Below are 16,598 nucleotides of genomic sequence, written 5' to 3'. Positions count from 1 at the left end.
CATCCCAGGGGCGCACTCGGAGTAGGCAGGAGCCCGGCTGGTCAGCAGGCGGCGTCCGGGCTCAGCGACCTCCGCCAGGAGCCGCCCGAGGCCCAGCCAAGGGCAGCCAGGCAGCCTGCGGCAGGCGGACGTTGGGCCGCGGGAAGATCCTCGGAGTCGACGCGCCGCTGGCCGCGCTCACGACTCGGGCAGTCAGGAGCCGAGTAGCCAGCCCCCGGCGACTGTTGGCCCCGCGCCGTCCCCTCCTCGAGCCCCTTCGCCCCCAGTGACCCCGGCCGGGCCTCGGGACCCTCCCGTCCAAGGTGACCCCTAACCCATCCTCACGACTCTCTTGGCTTCCCTCCTGAGGTGACCCTGGCTCTGAATCTCGACCCTCCTGCCTGAGGTGACCCTCGAGGCCTCGCTACCCCATTAATTGCCCCTGGCACTAACGCCACACCCGGGGAGTCTGGGCCGTCCTACTGACCCCCACCGCCGTTTTCTAGAAATTTCCACACCCTCCATGTTCCCCAGGGCCTCGTCTGCCTAGCCGTCTCCTCGCCAGGCCCATGGTGGCAAAGCACCCTTCTAGCGTCGGGAGAAGAGGCCCAGAGCTCAACGAAAGACCGTGCTGGAGAAGAAATGGAGGATGGCCAGGAAAGCCAGAAGTCGGGCAGCGACTACTTCAGCTGCATGGAAATGCGTGTGGACCACGCGGTTCTCCTCACGGGTGGACCCCGCACCCAGGCTCCCGCGTCGCGCGCCCCCTGCCGACCGTGTCGCGACGCGCGGAACACTGCGCAGGCGCGAACTGAGCGGGGCCGGGGCGGGCCGGGGCGGAGCTTCCCCGGGGCGGGTCCGACACCCGCAGGGGCGACCTGCTGCGCATGCGCGAGCCGGCCGGCACGCCCCCTGCAGGACCCGGGGCGGCCAGGTCCTCAGCCCGACGCTGGTCGCAGGCGCCCCCTCCCCGCCGCGGCGGCCCGGCAGCTGTCAGCAGCGATCGCCGCCGCGAGGCAAGAGCGGAGCCGGGAGCCGAGGGCGGGGACCCCGCGAGAGGGTAGCGCCGGCCGCCGTCGCCCGGGCGCTGAGGGTCGGTGAGTGCAGCCAGGACCCGCATCTCACGCGAGCTGGCTCGCAGGGCTCTTGGCTTTGGGGCCACTTCCCCACCCGGGACGCCCTTCGTCCCGCCGGCCGTCCCCGTCCCGGGCTGGGCACCCGGCCGCTCCTGCGAGCCCGCCGCGCCCCTGCCCTGCCTCCGGCCTCCGGCGCCGGGCCAGCAGGTGCATCTCCCCGCAATGCCAGGCCGCCCTGACTCAGGCTGCCCCTCGGCGAGAGCTCTGGGCGTGTCCCCATCCCCGCAGGCAGCTGCCCAAAGCCGCTCCCCTAGGAGAAACTTAACCTTCCCGGAACTAGAACCTCTGCGGAATCCATTGTGCCGAGCCAAGGAGGGTGGACAGACGTTTCATACCTTAAGAGCCGCTGGCCTTCACCCGGCAGACAGTTTGAGCACTTGCTGCGAAAGCCATGCAGCATCCCTGGCCGGGGAGCCGAGGCAGGGCCGCCAAGGATGCTGCTGGCTCATCTCTCGGTGCAGAGATTCCCAGTGTGGGTGGGAATGCATTATCTTATGGGAGTCCGCCCTGCTCTCCAACCCTCCTTCTCATGAGCCTCGGGGTGGGGGTCCAGTGGTCCACTGTTAGTGGTGGGAGTTGTGTGGGGAACCAAAGGAAGAGGACCTCCTGGTCTAGGTGGAAGGGCCTTCAACAGCCTCGGTGCCCATGGTCAGTCTGTATTTGGCATGAATTTGTGTTTACCGCACAGAGTCGGACACGACTGAAGTGACTTAGCAGCAGCAGCAGGTATCCTCTCTTGCCTGAAGTAGACTGTAAGCTTCATGAGGGCAGGGGCCGTCTCCTAAAAGAAGGCTTAGGTTGCATGCCTGGTGCATATTTGTCCCTCGAATGAATGCCCCTCCCCGCTTCCTGGGACTTTGCCTGATTAAAGACAGTTACCTGCTAGGGTTATTTCTGTTTGCTTGCCTCTCTGCCTCCTGAGCTGTGAGCTCCCTGAAGGCACAGAATGGCTCTGGTTGGGGCTTGCACTCCTAGCACGTAGCCAGCACTTTGGCACATGTCAGGCACTCCAGGAACGCTTGTTGAGAGAGTGGATGAGACCTTGGAGCAGTGTGGAGACCCAGGCAGGCGAGGTGCAGGTGGAAGAGTTAGGCTCTTTTTCGCCTGAGCACATGCATCACTTGATTCAAAACACTTTGGTGCTGCTTTTTTTAAGATTAAGAATGTTTTCCTTTAAAAAGTTAAGGTCGTTGGAAAAGTAAAAGAAAGGGAAAACAGGTAAAAACCGATGCCATGGGAATCCGCTCCACCGAACTTTTCAGGGTGTTGTTTTTTTTTAATTGAACAGTTGCTTACTACGTTCAACAAACAGGATGACATCATCCCTTCACTAAGGTTATCGATCACCATTCTGATGAAACAGCATTTTGGAACAAGACAGGGAGTTCACATTGTTTTATTTTTTTAAGTCACTAGCTTTCCACAGTGTATATGCCAGGAAGTCTCATGGGAACCTGTTTTCAGTTAGTCTCAACTGGGAAGGCCCAGGTAAGACTCCCTAATTGGCAGTCTCTTCTCCAGCCCTACTTCCTGAAATAACAGTAGACTCCTCTGCTCTTGAGGCTTTTGGGGGTGTGGGGGGAGCAGAGCAGTCTAGAATTCTGGAGAGGGTGATAGGCAAGACACTGTGCACGACTGGGGACCTTGGGATAGAGCTAAAGAAATTAGTTATTCCCAAGTAACTGACCTCAGACAGAATGAGATAAGTGCCACACAGGACATCCAGAAAACCTGCTGCAAGTGTGCAGAGGTGAAGGGATGGCTTTTGACAAGAACAGAAGGTCTCAACCCTGGCTGCAGGTTAGAATCGCCCAGGAAAGAGTCCCAGGCCCAAACCACAGCCCAGAATCTCCAGGGGTGGGCCTCAGGTATTAGTTTCTATCTTAAAGCACTCCAGAAAATTCCATCATGCAACCAAGATGAACCCCCAAACCAGTCAGGGTTGTCAGTGGTGGCTGCATGAAGGGGCGAGGACTAGTCTGGGAAATAATAGGAAGGATTTCGGAAAGCAGAGGCTGGAATAGTGGATGATACTCCAAGCCGACAAAAATCACAGAAGGCCTGTGTCCCAGCCCCAGGAAAGCGTTAGGCGATGTCCGTCCCTGTCCTGGGAGACTTGGGCAGTGCCTGTCCCCCTGCCTCGCTGAGTCGTCCGCCACATTTGGAGAGATCTGGAGTCAATGGGCAGAGAGGCACTGTTGCAGGAGCTAATGAGCTTGCTGCCTTGCTTGTTACAGAAAATCCATGGTTACCTCTCTCTGGGGATGCTCAGTTGCCTCGTTACCTCATTTCCTGCACCTCCAGAGGCAGAAGGCTAGTGGGACGGCAAAGCGGACCGAGGCTGCAGCCAAGGTTAAGAGAGTAGGCGATGGCACAGACTTTGTGGAACTCTCCCTTTGTAGCCTCCTCTGGCCCACACCTTTGGTTTAAAAATATACCCCATCACCTATTGCTGGGAGCTTCAGTGCATACTCAGAGCCATGTGGTTCTGAGGAGCCCACCACCACAGATCATGGCACTGAGTGTGAGACTCACCAACTAAGACTCCATTCCAGCCACCACGTGACCGTGCCCTTGAAGCATGGCCTTGAACCTGGCCTTACAGGGCCCTGGAGCCGTGACCACGCCTTGTAGATTTGTTCCTACCTTATCCGCAGAAGGGCCAGTTGTGTGAATAAGTTGTCCAGAAGCTCTTTTCCGGGGCACTGCTATATGTAAAAGAGCTGGATCATGCTCCACCATATATTTTATTTGTTTATTAGAAAAGAGAGCCATGTGGGCACTTCCGCGGTGATTCAGTGGTTAAGACTCCACAGGGTCATGAGTTTGATCCCTTGTCAAGGAACTGAGATCCCACATGCCATGCAGTGGTAGAGCCAAAAAATAGGTGAATAAATTAAAATTTTGAAGATAGCCATATGCTACTGTCCTGAATATCATGGACACAGAAACACGTACAAATACAGACCTGTTAAATGGATGAGAGGCAAAGTGAACATGATTAATTTTTTCAATAGTGTGAAATCTATTGCACAAATGTGTGCTGTCCTTAAAAGAGAGCCAGGTGATCAGGTCTACATCCCGTTTATGAACTCTTGGTGAGGCCTGAGCCCAGCGTCTGCAAGTCTGGTTCTGAGTTCTCTGTATGTCAGTTCCTGGTTTTCTAGCGGTCCACAGTGAACTTCAGGAAGGCACGCAGACTGTGCTGTGCGCCTGATCCTTGCTTGTCGATCCCAGCCGCCAGTTGTGCCAGAGCTCTTGATGAATCTGGGCTGGTGAGTGTTCAGGGGCTCTCAGGCGTGGGGTAGACATTCTGGCTCCCAAAGCTTTTGCTGTTCGGGTACAAGTGTTCACGTGATGGTGCCCTTGCCGCATCTGTGGCAATACTGTCACGCGCTGGGGTAAACATCCCCAGACTCTGTGCTCATAAATGCTGTGTTCTCGGCACAGGTTATTCTGAAAAGCTGTAACTCACGCATCTTCACCTTTTTGTTGAAGGGATAGATTTGAGCACATTGGCTTAAAACCGGTAAGCTGACTGACAGTCTGCTGCACTCCTTTGTCACTAGAGAAAAAAGAAAGAGATTTCCAGGTCTGAAACTTCTCATGAAAGAAAACGTATATTTCGTTTTTAAGTTCTAAGTGCTCACAATAGATGCTCACCAAATCACTGCAAAGTATCATCGAGCTTTGGCTCTTTAAGGGTCTGCTTAAAGCCACGATATCCCGAAGTGTGTAAACTCTAACACACCTGAGAGACAGCGGGCAAGGGCCCATTATCACCCACATGTCACAGAGTGATGACGGAACCCCTCTTCCATCAGGGAGCCACAGCCACTGACACGCAGACCAGCAAGAGTGCCAGGGTGCATCCATGGATTAAATATTAGTAAAACCAAATTTTTCCTCATTTCTTAAGTAGGATTTCTCGCCATTCCTTTACTCCAGATTGTCTTTCCCATCGAGCTTGAAGACCAGCAGTGGGGCTCACTGGTGGGAACCATCCTCTATACATATGCCTACTGTTTTCAGCCTGATTTTTTTATGTTGCTTGTTGGTATTGGGACATTCACCTGTGGAATCCACTGAGTCAGATATTTTCACAATTTAAAGATCATTTAAAAGATCTTTTACTGGGTAAAAGATTAAGCAAAACAGAACACCCTTGAGCGGAATTGCAGCACTTCTGGATACCTTTCTACCCACTCTCGGCCCCTACCCAGGTTCCACCCCAGTGCCCTTCCTGGCAGAGAGTCCCAAGGCCTTGGTTGACTGCCCTTCCTGGTTCAGTCCCTGCCACTCTTCCCCCACCACTCAGAGTTACTTTCTGTTCCCCACTGCTCCTGCTGCTGCTAAGTCACTTCAGTCGTGTCCGACTCTGTGCTACCCCGTAGACAGCAGCCCACCAGGCTCCTCTGTCCCTGGGATTCTCCAGGCAAGAACACTGGAGTGGGTTGCCATTTCCTTCTCCAATGCATGAAAGTGGAAAGTGAAAGAGAAGTCGCTCAGTCGTGTCTGACTCCTAGTGACCCCATGGACTGCAGCCCACCAGGCTCCTCTGTCCACGGGATTTTCCAGACAAGAGTACTGGAGTGGGGTGCCATTGCCTTCTCTGTCTGTTCCCTACACACACTCTTTAATTTTTCCAGAATCCTATAATGCCCTCCCCACCCCAAGGAAACTGGTCTCCTGTGTAACCTCCTGCGAGCCTTCCCAGAGCCACACACTCACAAACACACACACACACACACACACACACGCACAGAATCCAGAGCTCCTCCAGAATCACCGTGATGCTTCATTTGGCTTCAGCTGTAGCGATCACAGGTGGCGCTAGTGGTAAAGAACCTGCCTGCCAATGCAGGAGACGCAAGAGACATGGGTTCTGTCCCTGGGTTGGGAAGAACCCCTGGAGGAGGGCATGGCAACCCACTCCAATATTCTTGCCTGGAAAATTCCATGGACAGAGGAGTCTGGCGGGCTATACATAGTCCATGGGGCTGTAAAAGAGTTGAACACAACTTTTCAGAACACAATCTGAAGCAACTCAGCACGTAGCGATTACAGTCCATGCGAGCATTTGCAGACTGTGAACTCCTTGGGTTAAGAACACTGAGTTTCATTTCCGAATCCTTAGTACCTGGTGTAAGTGCCCATCACACATAAGCACTTAGCAAACGTTTGCTGGATGAGTAAATGCTTTTTTGCTTTGTATATCCTGCAAGGCTGCAGGGTCTGCCAGCATACAATTAAGTACTCTCATGCCTTCTTCAGTGGGTACACACATAGGCTTAAAACCGCTGACTGTTGTGGGCTCCCTGTGTCCATCAGGAATGCTTTCCCAGCTGGGATGGGTCCTTGCCCACCTTGGTCCTCAGGAAAAGTGCCAAGACCCAGCCAATATCACCAACAAGGCTATCTCTCTCTGTTCTGCATCTGAGTTCAAGAGGGCAGAGCCGTGACTGTCTGCTCTCCATAACGGGGGGGATCTCACACTTTAGCCTTGATGAGACCCCTCCCACCCAGCCATGCCTCCCTCCACGCCTGTGCAGACTTGGCTTCTGTGGAAGGAGAGGTGCCAAGCTTGGGACATATCAGAACATGAGATGGAACGCTATGTGCCTGGCCCCAGGGGCCTGTCCACTTCTTGCTGGCCTTGACGCCTGCTTGGCAGCGACCTTTTCCAGAAGTGTTTTGTTGTTGTTTAGTGGCTAAGTTGTGTCCGACTCTTCATGACTCCATGGACTGTAGCCCGCCAGGCTCCGCCATCCATGGAATTTCCCAGGCAAGAATACTTCCCACCATTCTGTTCTGTGTATGCGCAGATAAAAGCTTCTTTTGCTTGGGTGCATAGAAACTGGAGGACATATTCAAGCCCATAGTGAAAAAGTCCCCAAATCAGGAAGGGAGATGTTGGGACTCAGCACATGCTGGCACGCACCTGACACGGTGCTCCCAAACTGGGACATGGTTTTCAGAGGGATCTGGTGCACCCTCGAGAGCATGCTCAGGAGTGAGCAGCCCACGGCTGTACTCACTCTGAACCAGCTCAATTGCTCACCTGAAAAGCAAACACTGAAATAGTCAATGATTTGTGTAGTGTTTAATGTTTTAACAGTAAGCAAACAAGCCTTTCCGTGGTAAAAAGAGCTTTCCCTTCCTTTGCTGGCTCCGTCCTGGGAGGTGTGAAGTGAGCCCAGCGAGAAGTCCTCAGATGCTCTTGAGGGGCTCTGCGGGCAGAGCCTGGAGTGGACCCACCTGGCCTGGTTCTGGATCCCAGCGCTGCCCCCACCCCCGCCCCCCAGCCACTTCTGGGAGACTCTGAGTGCCGCGGCCTCAAGTGTTTTGAGGAACTTGAATTTCCTTTCCTCGTGCATATTTGCTTTCATAACCAGAAAGCTTCCCAGATTTTGTAATTCCGGGAACCTCCTCCTTTAAATTCCTTTTCCACTCAGACAGAGCAGACCACTGGTATGGCACCCAGGGAGACTTCAGATAGAGCCAGGCCAGCGCAGAGCCATGTGGGGAGACAGAAATACATACGATGGGACTCCCCTGGTGGTCTAGTGGCTAGGACCGTGCACTCCCAAAGCAGGGGGACCAGGGTCGGTACCTGGTCAGGGAGCTAGATCCCACGGCGGAAACTGAAAAAGATCCCGCGTGCTGCAACTAAGACCCGGTACAGCCAAATATATTAATCAAAAAAAGAAATACATACGATGTCTGTTATGGTAGTGAGGCTCCAGGGATATGCTTTCTTTTTGATTTCTAGTGTTAGGTTCTGGGAGAAATGTGTACAGATTTTATAGTGGTGTTTGCTGCTTTTAGGGTACATAAGATTGTAGGGGTTTCCGTGGTAAAAGCAGACCGGGAGGGTGGGATCCTGGGACAGTCGCTTCCTCCTCATCTGAGAAAGGAGGAGGGTACCAGAGCCAGGGCTGGGTTAGGAAGTTCTGAAGTATAAAAGAATAGGAAAGGAAAGTCTCTCATGGTTTGGCACTGGAGAGAGAACACAGTGCCTCGCCAGAGTTCTCGGTTTCCGCGAATCCAAGTTTCTTTGATAGTATTTGGTTCTGCTGAAGTAAACCTGCTTGTGATCTCTTTTGCACTTTGATTTTCTAACTCAGTGAAAGGTGTTTTATGATTATTTTTTTATTTTTTGAATTATGCCCTGGTGCCCACCCCTCCATTTGCCCAAAGGTGCCGGAGCGTCATGCCAGCAAGCCCCAGGCCCCTCCCGATGTCCCATGAGGTATCCGTGCTCCCGAGCTCCAAGGTCAGCCCTCTGCACTTCAGAGGCCTGCCAGCCCCACCCCAGAGCCGTCCACGCGGGGCCACCTCCTCCCAGCCAGACCTCCAGTAGGCCCAGAGGACAGCCTCAGCCAGGAGCCGCTGCCGGGACTCAGGTCAGTTCCCTGGTGCCACTGTCCGGGGTTGTTCTCATGGGAAGCTGGACGGACTGTCTCTCTGCCTTCCCAGCCCCCTGCGCCTGGAGAGGTGGAATTAGGCCTGGGGATGTGTCCTTTCTTGGCCAGACCTTTCCAGAAAAGGAAGTCGTCAACTCCTCTGTCCAGAAGACGTCTTTGAACTGTGACCTTTTCACCCTCCGCTCTTGGTCGAGGAGCGATCGTCTTGGCCACACCAGGTGCCCGTCAGCCAGCCGTGCGGATGACCAGCCCCCCTGGAGGCGCCCCTTCCCCAGCTTAGCCTGAACCAATTCTTGAAACTGATCACAGACCGCAGGCCTTCGTGGGTAACGCTACACAACTACTCTATTATCAATGGTCTACGATTTCTCTTAAGACAGGTTTTCCAGCTTGTTAATTCTAAAAGAATTCAGATGACTTACTAAGTTGCTGCTTAATAGCACTTCATACTATTTTAGCTTTTATCGCTTCACATTTTAGCTGTGCGGTTAATGAAAAGCCGTATTTTTTTAAGCTAATTTGTAAATAACTTCTCGCAGTTGTGTTTTCTATTAATATTTATTGAGTGCCCGTTAAAGCATACATTTTGAGGAACTACCATTAGACAGATACGGACAACCACATTTTTTTTTTTAAAGGAAGAGTTTAATTTTAAAAAGAGCTTTCCTGAAAATGATTTTCAACTAACTGGAGACAAAAGTAAAACTGGCTGTTTCAGAAAACAAACGAGCTCTCGCTCCGTGAGCACTGGGTCTGGAGGTGGGTTCTCTGGGCTGTAGTGCTGGAGTGGGTTAACTAGGGAAGGATTTTCCAGCCATTTGTCCGAGTCTCCCTTGGGTCCTGAGCCGCCTGATGGACGGTGTTGGGTCCGTGTGAGTGTGGAGCTGGCTGGTCGCACGCAGGACTCTTCCTGTGAGTCATGGGGGCTTCTCCCCACAGGCAGGACCAGGAGCTGTGAAGGGCCCCTCTGCGCTCCAGCTGCGTGCTTGGCTTGGACAGTGACCAGGAGCTCTCGGGTCGCCCTCCTCTGCTGCCCTCACCGCCCACCTTAGGTCCAGCCTCAGCCTGCAGGCCGGCGGCTTCTGGAACCACGTGCTTCTAGCCGCAGGCATCCTGGGGCCTTCCTGAGCTCCTCCGACCCCCTCCTTCTCTAGAGGTTAGTGTGGCTCTGTCTCTGCTTCTCACACTGCAGTCTCAGAAGGCAAATTTCCCTCAATCCAGGGAGAGCTTGATAAGCCTCTGTTCTTGTTTCTGCTGTCACTGTGTTTGGTGATCCATCTTGCATCAGATTCTCCCAGTTCCATGTGCTGGATTTAAATTAGAACATTTGGAGTGGGATGGGCTGGAGTGGGAGGAGGTTTGAGAGGGAGAAGGAGAGGACATAGGTATACTTACGGCCGATTGACGTTTTCGTTCAGCAGAAAGCACCATGACATTGTAAGGCAGTTATCCTCCAGTTAAAAAAATGTCAACTTTCACAAGTGACTGAGAGTAGTTCTCTCTAGAGGAAAGTGGTCAGTGTTGTCAGGAGGAGGCCTGCAGGCCACTACTCACAGTTAAGGCAGGAAAAACTGGTCCTTGGGGCTCCAGGCGGGAGAGCACGCGCCCTCCGGCCACCTGTGTGTCCTGCCGTGTCTGCTCCCGGGTCAGGGCCCTCACTGCTCCTCCATAGCCCTCTCCAGCTCTCAGACATCAGCCCACAGCCAGGACTCTGAGCTGACTTTGCTTTTACTGTCCTAGGACGGTGGAGAGTAAACCATCAGGGCTGGGATTGCATCGGCCTGAGTTTCGGCCAAGAAACTGCACATTCAGGGACTTCCTTGGTGGTCCAATGGCTAAGACTCTGTGTTCCGAATGCAGGGGGCCCAGGTTCGATCCCCGGTTAGGAAATTAGATCCCGTATGCCACAACTGAGACCCGGCATATCCACATAAATTTAAAAAAAAGAGAGAAAAGGAACAGCACATTCATATCAACTGCAGAGAACGTATGAATAGCGTTCATCACGATTGCCACTCTGGTGGTCACAGTGCATCTGGTTCCAGAAGAAACTAAGTCAGCTTCCTAACAGCGCGTGTGTTCCTGGAACTCACAAAATAGGACAGAACAGACGTGGCACCCTCTTCTCTGGGAGCTGGTCTGAGTCAGGCTGGGACACAAACAGGTGCTGAGGGCCTGTGTCTCATGACCGACTGTCCCCCCACCTCCCACCTTCCACCAACACCATTCTCGTCTCACCAGCACCCTGACCCTGTCTTTGATCCATGACTAGTGGCCCCTCCAGCAAGGATGGCGGTGCTTAGGCAGCTGGCGCTGCTGCTCTGGAAGAACTATACTCTGCAGGTGGGCCCGGCTCTGTGGGTGCTGTGCGGGGCAAGGGGCCCGGTGGAGGGGTATTGGTGGGAGGGGCTGTGGGGCCCTCCACCTCCAGCTGAGGGGGTGGTGAGGGGCCTGGTGGAGGGGCATCGGTGGGAGGGGCTCTCGTGCTCCCTCACCCCGCGGTCCTGTCTCTCCCCAGAAGCGGAAGGTCCTGGTGACCCTCTTGGAGCTCTTTCTGCCCCTTCTGTTCTCTGGGATCCTGATCTGGCTCCGCCTGAAGATACAGTCAGAGAACGTGCCCAATGCCACCCTCTACCCCAGCCAGTCCATCCAAGAGCTACCCCTCTTCTTCAGCTTCCCTCCCCCGGGGGCCACCTGGGAGCTGGCCTACATCCCATCCCAAAGTGAGGCGGTACGCACGGTGGTGGAGAACGTGCAGAGGGCGCTGGTGATCAACCTGCGAGGTGCGGTGTCCGGGTCGCGGTGGGCGGGGGTCCGTAGCGCGGCTAGGCTTGGGCCTCAGGGCAGGGCTGGTGGTGCAGGAGCCGGGCAGCGGCTGGGTGGACCCCGCCACCCCCATTGTGGCCGCACTGCCCGAATCCCTGGGCCGTGTGGAGTCTCAGTGTAGCAGGAACCAGGGTCGTGAGGGTCACGCAAAGGAACGTGCGTGACGATTTGCAGCCCCCAGCTGTTCAAGTGGGGATGGCGTCCACGTACCCCAGCGAAGTTCTTTGTCATGAGGGCGAGGCGTGTTTCCAGTGCCCAGTGCCAGGGACCTCTCCTGGGATGTGGTTTTGCGAGGGTGGCTCTGACAAAGGTCAGCAGGAAGCCCACTAAGGGACATCCCCAGGAAACGTGCAGCCACCCTCGTTAGGTCTGTGCTCTCAGAACAGAGAGTGTCTCCCCTTTTCTCTTGCCCTTGGTTTGGGCACCACTTTCCCTTGATCTGTACAGGCCAGTGCAGCCAGGACTTAGAGGAAGGTTTTGCTTCCTCCCTGGGGGATTAAGAGTCAAACTCTTCACGTGAAATGGGGGTCCCTGAACAGACTATATGTCCACACCCCCTTGGGTTTTTAAAGCCCACCGTTATGGTTCTGAGAGAGAGACTGACGCGGGCTGCAGAATCCAGGGCAGGGCAGCCACCCCCAGAGAGGGGCCAGTAACCACTCAACGCTGCTGCCGGCCCAGCTCTGGTTCTCAGCTTCCAGAAGCCCAGGACCCTCTTGGGTGGTGAGGTTCTGCCGGTCTTCACTACGGCCCATCTCTGCCAGAAACAAAAGCCTCCTAGAGTCTTAGGAGAGGTTTATAAAGCACTAGAGAAACTTGGGGGTTTTAGTCCTTGATCTGAAGGTGCAGTTTTTTCAAGCAGAGCAGGTGATTGGGCAACTCCAGGCGCCCCTTCTCCCCATAGCTCACGGCTTCGCCTCCGAGAAGGACTTCGAGGACTACATCAGATACGACAACCGCTCCTCCAATGTGCTGGCCGCCCTGGTGTTCGAGCACACCTTCAACCACAGCCGGGACCCCCTGCCGCTGGCGGTGAGGACCCCAGCCCCAAGGAGACCAGCTGCTTCTCCAGGAGCCAGGCCGCCAGTGGTCACGGCAGACACTCTGCCTGCCTGGGAACAAACGTGACTGTCCCCTGCATCCAGAAGTTTTAGAGGCCTCGCCTGGCTGAGGACAGTGGCTGTAGACTGTCGCTGTGGCCCCTCTGTCCCGTTGTTCTGTAAAAGGCATTACTGATCTCCCTGGACAGAATCAAATAGGACAAGTAGGAAAGCCACAGATACTTGGAACTTGGTGCCACATGGCATTAAAACTTCAGTCACACATTTAAACAAACAGAAAGAAAGGTTTTCTGGTTCCCCCGCCGGCATTAAGGCTGGGAAGCCGTCGGATCCCCAGCCATACGCTGGAGGCCTGCTGGTCAGTGGTGGTGCGTCACAGGTGGAGTTGCCGTTGGTGACGCAGAGGAGGGTGTGATGGGTGATGCAGAGATACCCCCGGCTCCCTGTGCCCCAGCAGGACCACTCCCTCCCACCTCCTGAGACCCAGACCTTGGGGGCTGGGGTAGAGCTGAGGTCACAGGAACAAGGATCCCCCAGGCCCCCAACACTGGACGTGGACATTTGCTCCTCCGACCAGACCCCTCACAACGCCTGGTTTTCTGTTTACTTCTGCAGGTGAAATACCACTTACGCTTCAGTTACACGCGAAGAAACTACATGTGGACTCAGACAGGCTCTTTTTTCCTGAAAGAGACAGAGGGATGGCACACCACTTCCCTTTTTCCACTCTTCCCGAACCCAGGACCCAGGGAGCCCACGTCCCCTGATGGCGGAGAACCTGGTGAGGAGCACTTTCAAGGGGCCTCCTTCCCTCCCTGGGTGCTGGCTGGTGATAGTCGCATGGGGGAACCCACTCTGCATTTCTTTGGAGGAAGGTTTTTTTAATAATGTTACTCATTTACTTGTTGATGGCTGTGCTGGGTCCTCGTTGACGTGTGGTCCTTCCTCTAGCTGCGGCGATCAGGGGCTACTCTTCCTTGCGGTGCCCAGGCTTCTCGTCGCGGTGGCTTCTCTTGTTGTGGAGCACGGGCTCTAGACTCACAGGCTTCAGTAGTTGTGTCTTCTGGGCTCAGTGGCTGTGGTGCCCGGGCTCAGTAACTCCGTGGCCTGTGGAATCTTCCCGGATCAGGGATCGAACCTGTGTCTCCTGCATTGGCAGGTGGATTCTTTACCACTGAGCCACCAGGGAAGCCCTGGAAGAAGATTTTTTTATGAATATTAGATCTTCTTTGCAGAAGAACGGGAGCTTCCCAGGTGGCACTAGGGGTAAAGAACCCGCCTGCCAACGCAAGTAACATAAGAGACACGGGTTCCATCCTTGGGTTGGGAAGATCCCCTGGAGGAGGGCACAGCATCCCACTCCAGTGTTCTTGCCTGGAGAACCCCGTGGACAGAGGAGTCTGGCGGGCTACAGTCCATGGGGTCACAGAGAGTCAGACAAGACTGAAGTGACTTTGCACGCACGCAGTAGAAGGAAGACATCCAGTAAGCCTGGATTCTGAGAGACCAAAATAATCTTTAAAAACACCTAAGGCTGTCTGTTTCCAGGAGACGTGGGCTTTCATGTTTCTGTTTTTAAGGAGCTTCGATTTGCACGGGGTCTTTAGGGGCCGGTTCTGCATTTCCCTTCTCTCCTGCCCGTCTCTGTGTACAGTTTTATAGGCTTTGTAAGCTCTGTGGTCCTTGTGTAATTGTCCACGATTTCACTGAGTCAGTGGAGTGTTTGCAGAAGTCAGGTCTCGGCTCGTTGTCCGTCACGGCATGCGTAGGTCTGTCCAGTGTAACGCTGGCGCGTAGTTGGCTTGTTTGTCTCCTCTGACCGTGGTCCCATCTTAAAACTGAGTTTCTGGGCTCCAGGACTAGGCTTTGGCCTCAGGCCAAGACCTTCAGGCAGCATCCTGGGTGTTTCAAAGAATGTAGAATTCCTAGGTCTGCAAGAGGCAGAACTTGTTAGAGAGTCTGATGAAAAGACCCCGGGAATGTCCCTAGACGGAGCCGGGACTGCAGGAGGCGGCCAGCCTCTGGAGATGCATTTCAGAGGCCAGGGCCCTGTCACCAGGCTAAAGTTCCAGGGGAAAGGTTTAAATCAGAAAGTGGAGCTGGGACAAGCATGGCAGGGTGAAGCGTATAAGGCCCCACAGTGGGACCCCGGGCAGGTCCCCAAGTGGGGAGGAGAAACCACGTCAAGTGCCACGCCCACTGCCTATGGCCAGCGGCAGGAAACCCTGGCCACAGTAATCCAGGGCAGCGCTGTCCTTCCTGTTTGTGGGGACAATTTCCTAAGCTTGAAAGCAATAGAGGAAGCAGTTCCCCAAGGAAAGGCCTGACAGATTTCACTGTGTCCAAACTTGAAATTTGCTTAAAAGAAAAATGAAAGGAAAAGATAGAACAATGATTTTGAAACAAGAGATGGGGAAAACATTGCAGCAAATGATGAAGAGTGAATGTTTCCTGTGTCATAAAGGATTCCTTAGTCCAAATCAGCTTTAAAAACCCACAAAGACCGGAGAGGCGTGGAAAGGACGTGAACCTGGCACACAGCACCGCGCCCCCCGCCGTGAATGAGGCCAGGGTTGTACCCAAGCCCCCCCACCAAGGGTCCATACCTTAGACCCCTGATCCCTGATAAAGACACAGCCCCTGGAATAGCCTGAAAGAAGGAGAAAATCCAGACACACAAAGATGTTTCCCACAGCATTATTTACGATCATTAAAATTTCAGCTGTGGGGCCATTATTGATCACAGAGGGTAGCTGCTCGTCGGTGTTGAGCAACCACAGAGGTTGTGGTGGTGAAGACCCTTCAGCAGCATGCGTGGCCTCATAGGGGAACCACATGTGAGCAGGAGGCAGGCGGGGGGGGGAGGTGGCGTGCAGCCAGACAGACATTGGCTTTCAAGCCAGGAGACCAGGGTCCATCTTGGCTGCGGCCCCTCCTGCTGTGCGGGGGCTCCACACCTGGGCCTCGGTGGCCCTGCGTGTCCCATGAGGACAGTGTTGCCTATTCTGCAAGGTCTTTGTGAAGACGAGAACTAAACCGCCACCCTGCATAGCGAGGGGTACCGTTCACTGGGCGCCTGCTGTTATTGCAGCCATTGAAACCACTTACTCTCAAGGGAGATGGCAGACGTGACGGTCTTGTGCAGGGGGTGGGCATAGAATTGCTTTTCTGTTTTCTAGAGGCAGCTCACAGTTCAGTGTCAGAGGACATTTGGTGTTCCAAACATCACTCACTATTTTAGGGATAAGGGTACCCACGCCACCCAGGCCTGCACCCCACATCCCCTTGGCCTCGGACCTTAAGGACCCAGGCTGCCCTTCTGAGGCTGGGCCCGCGCTTCCGTAGGCTCAGCCCCTAGCAGGCCTTTCTTTGGACTGGAATATGTATCGTCCCTCTCTTTTTCACTGTGAAAGTTTTATCACGGACGCCTGTGAGGAGTCAAACAGGGCTGGCAGAGAGGGATCACCGAGCGCACAGAGGTGTGTAGTGCTGGCCTCTAGTCTGTGGATCCTGCCTCCCTGTAAGATGGGAATGAACGTTGCTGATCAGCTGGTCTCAAGGGAGCAAGACTATTGTCGATTATCTCAGTAGGTCCTTAAAAGGAGGCAAGGGAGGCAGAAGAGAGACAGAGAAAGAAGTGATGACACGGAGGCCGGTCAGAGAGATGCTGCCTGGCCGGCTGGGAAGGTTGAGAGAGGGCTCAGGAGCCAGAGAGGAGTGAGCGGCCCCTGCGAATGGCAGGCCTCCAGGAGACCTCAGCCCGCCACCAGCTTGGTGCCCGAAGCACTCCGAGCGCCTGCACCAGGATGTGACGTCCCCCGTGCGTGTCGCTCCCATGAGCCAGAGCACCCTCTGCCCCCACACGCAGGTTACATCCGTGAGGGCTTCCTGGCCGTGCAGCACGCGGTGGACAGGGCCATCATGCATTACCATGCCAACGCCTCCGCGCACCAGCTGTTCGAGAAGCTCACGGTGATCGCCAAGCGGTTCCCTTACCCACCTTTCATCTCCGACCCCTTCCTGGTCGCCATCCAGTACCAGCTTCCACTGCTGCTCATGCTGAGCTTCACCTACACCTCCCTCAGCATCATCCGGGCCATCGTGCAGGAGAAGGAGAAGAAGCTGAAGGTAACCCTTCTGTGTCTGCCTGGAGGGACCCTGGGCTTTGG

The 16,598-nt window shown here is 54.7% G+C and overlaps 1 protein-coding gene across 5 annotated transcripts in view; it reads left to right on the top strand.

Moving 5' to 3' along the window:
* Positions 887 to 16,598, top strand: part of ABCA3 (ATP binding cassette subfamily A member 3) — a 41,206-nt gene continuing 25,494 nt past the window's right edge. Inside the window, exons 1-10 of one of the 5 annotated variants that reach the window (XM_018040429.1) lie at positions 887 to 1,076; positions 8,316 to 8,521; positions 8,651 to 8,868; positions 9,181 to 9,301; positions 9,482 to 9,698; positions 10,784 to 10,885; positions 11,061 to 11,325; positions 12,273 to 12,400; positions 13,045 to 13,210; positions 16,298 to 16,557. In XM_018040429.1, the coding sequence (XP_017895918.1) occupies positions 10,832 to 10,885; positions 11,061 to 11,325; positions 12,273 to 12,400; positions 13,045 to 13,210; positions 16,298 to 16,557 (873 nt within the window). In that variant the 5' untranslated portion in view covers positions 887 to 1,076; positions 8,316 to 8,521; positions 8,651 to 8,868; ... (1 more) ...; positions 9,482 to 9,698; positions 10,784 to 10,831. The remainder of the gene's footprint in view (positions 1,077 to 8,315; positions 8,522 to 8,650; positions 8,869 to 9,180; positions 9,302 to 9,481; positions 9,699 to 10,783; positions 10,886 to 11,060; positions 11,326 to 12,272; positions 12,401 to 13,044; positions 13,211 to 16,297; positions 16,558 to 16,598) is intronic. The other 4 variants (XM_018040432.1, XM_018040430.1, XM_018040427.1 and 1 more) reach the window with 4 other exon arrangements.

Source organism: Capra hircus, chromosome 25 (assembly GCF_001704415.2).
Source record: "Capra hircus breed San Clemente chromosome 25, ASM170441v1, whole genome shotgun sequence".
Classification (NCBI taxonomy): Eukaryota; Metazoa; Chordata; class Mammalia; order Artiodactyla; family Bovidae; genus Capra; species Capra hircus.
The sequence above is the reverse complement of the archived record's forward strand: the minus strand, read 5'-3'. Positions and strand labels throughout refer to the sequence as shown.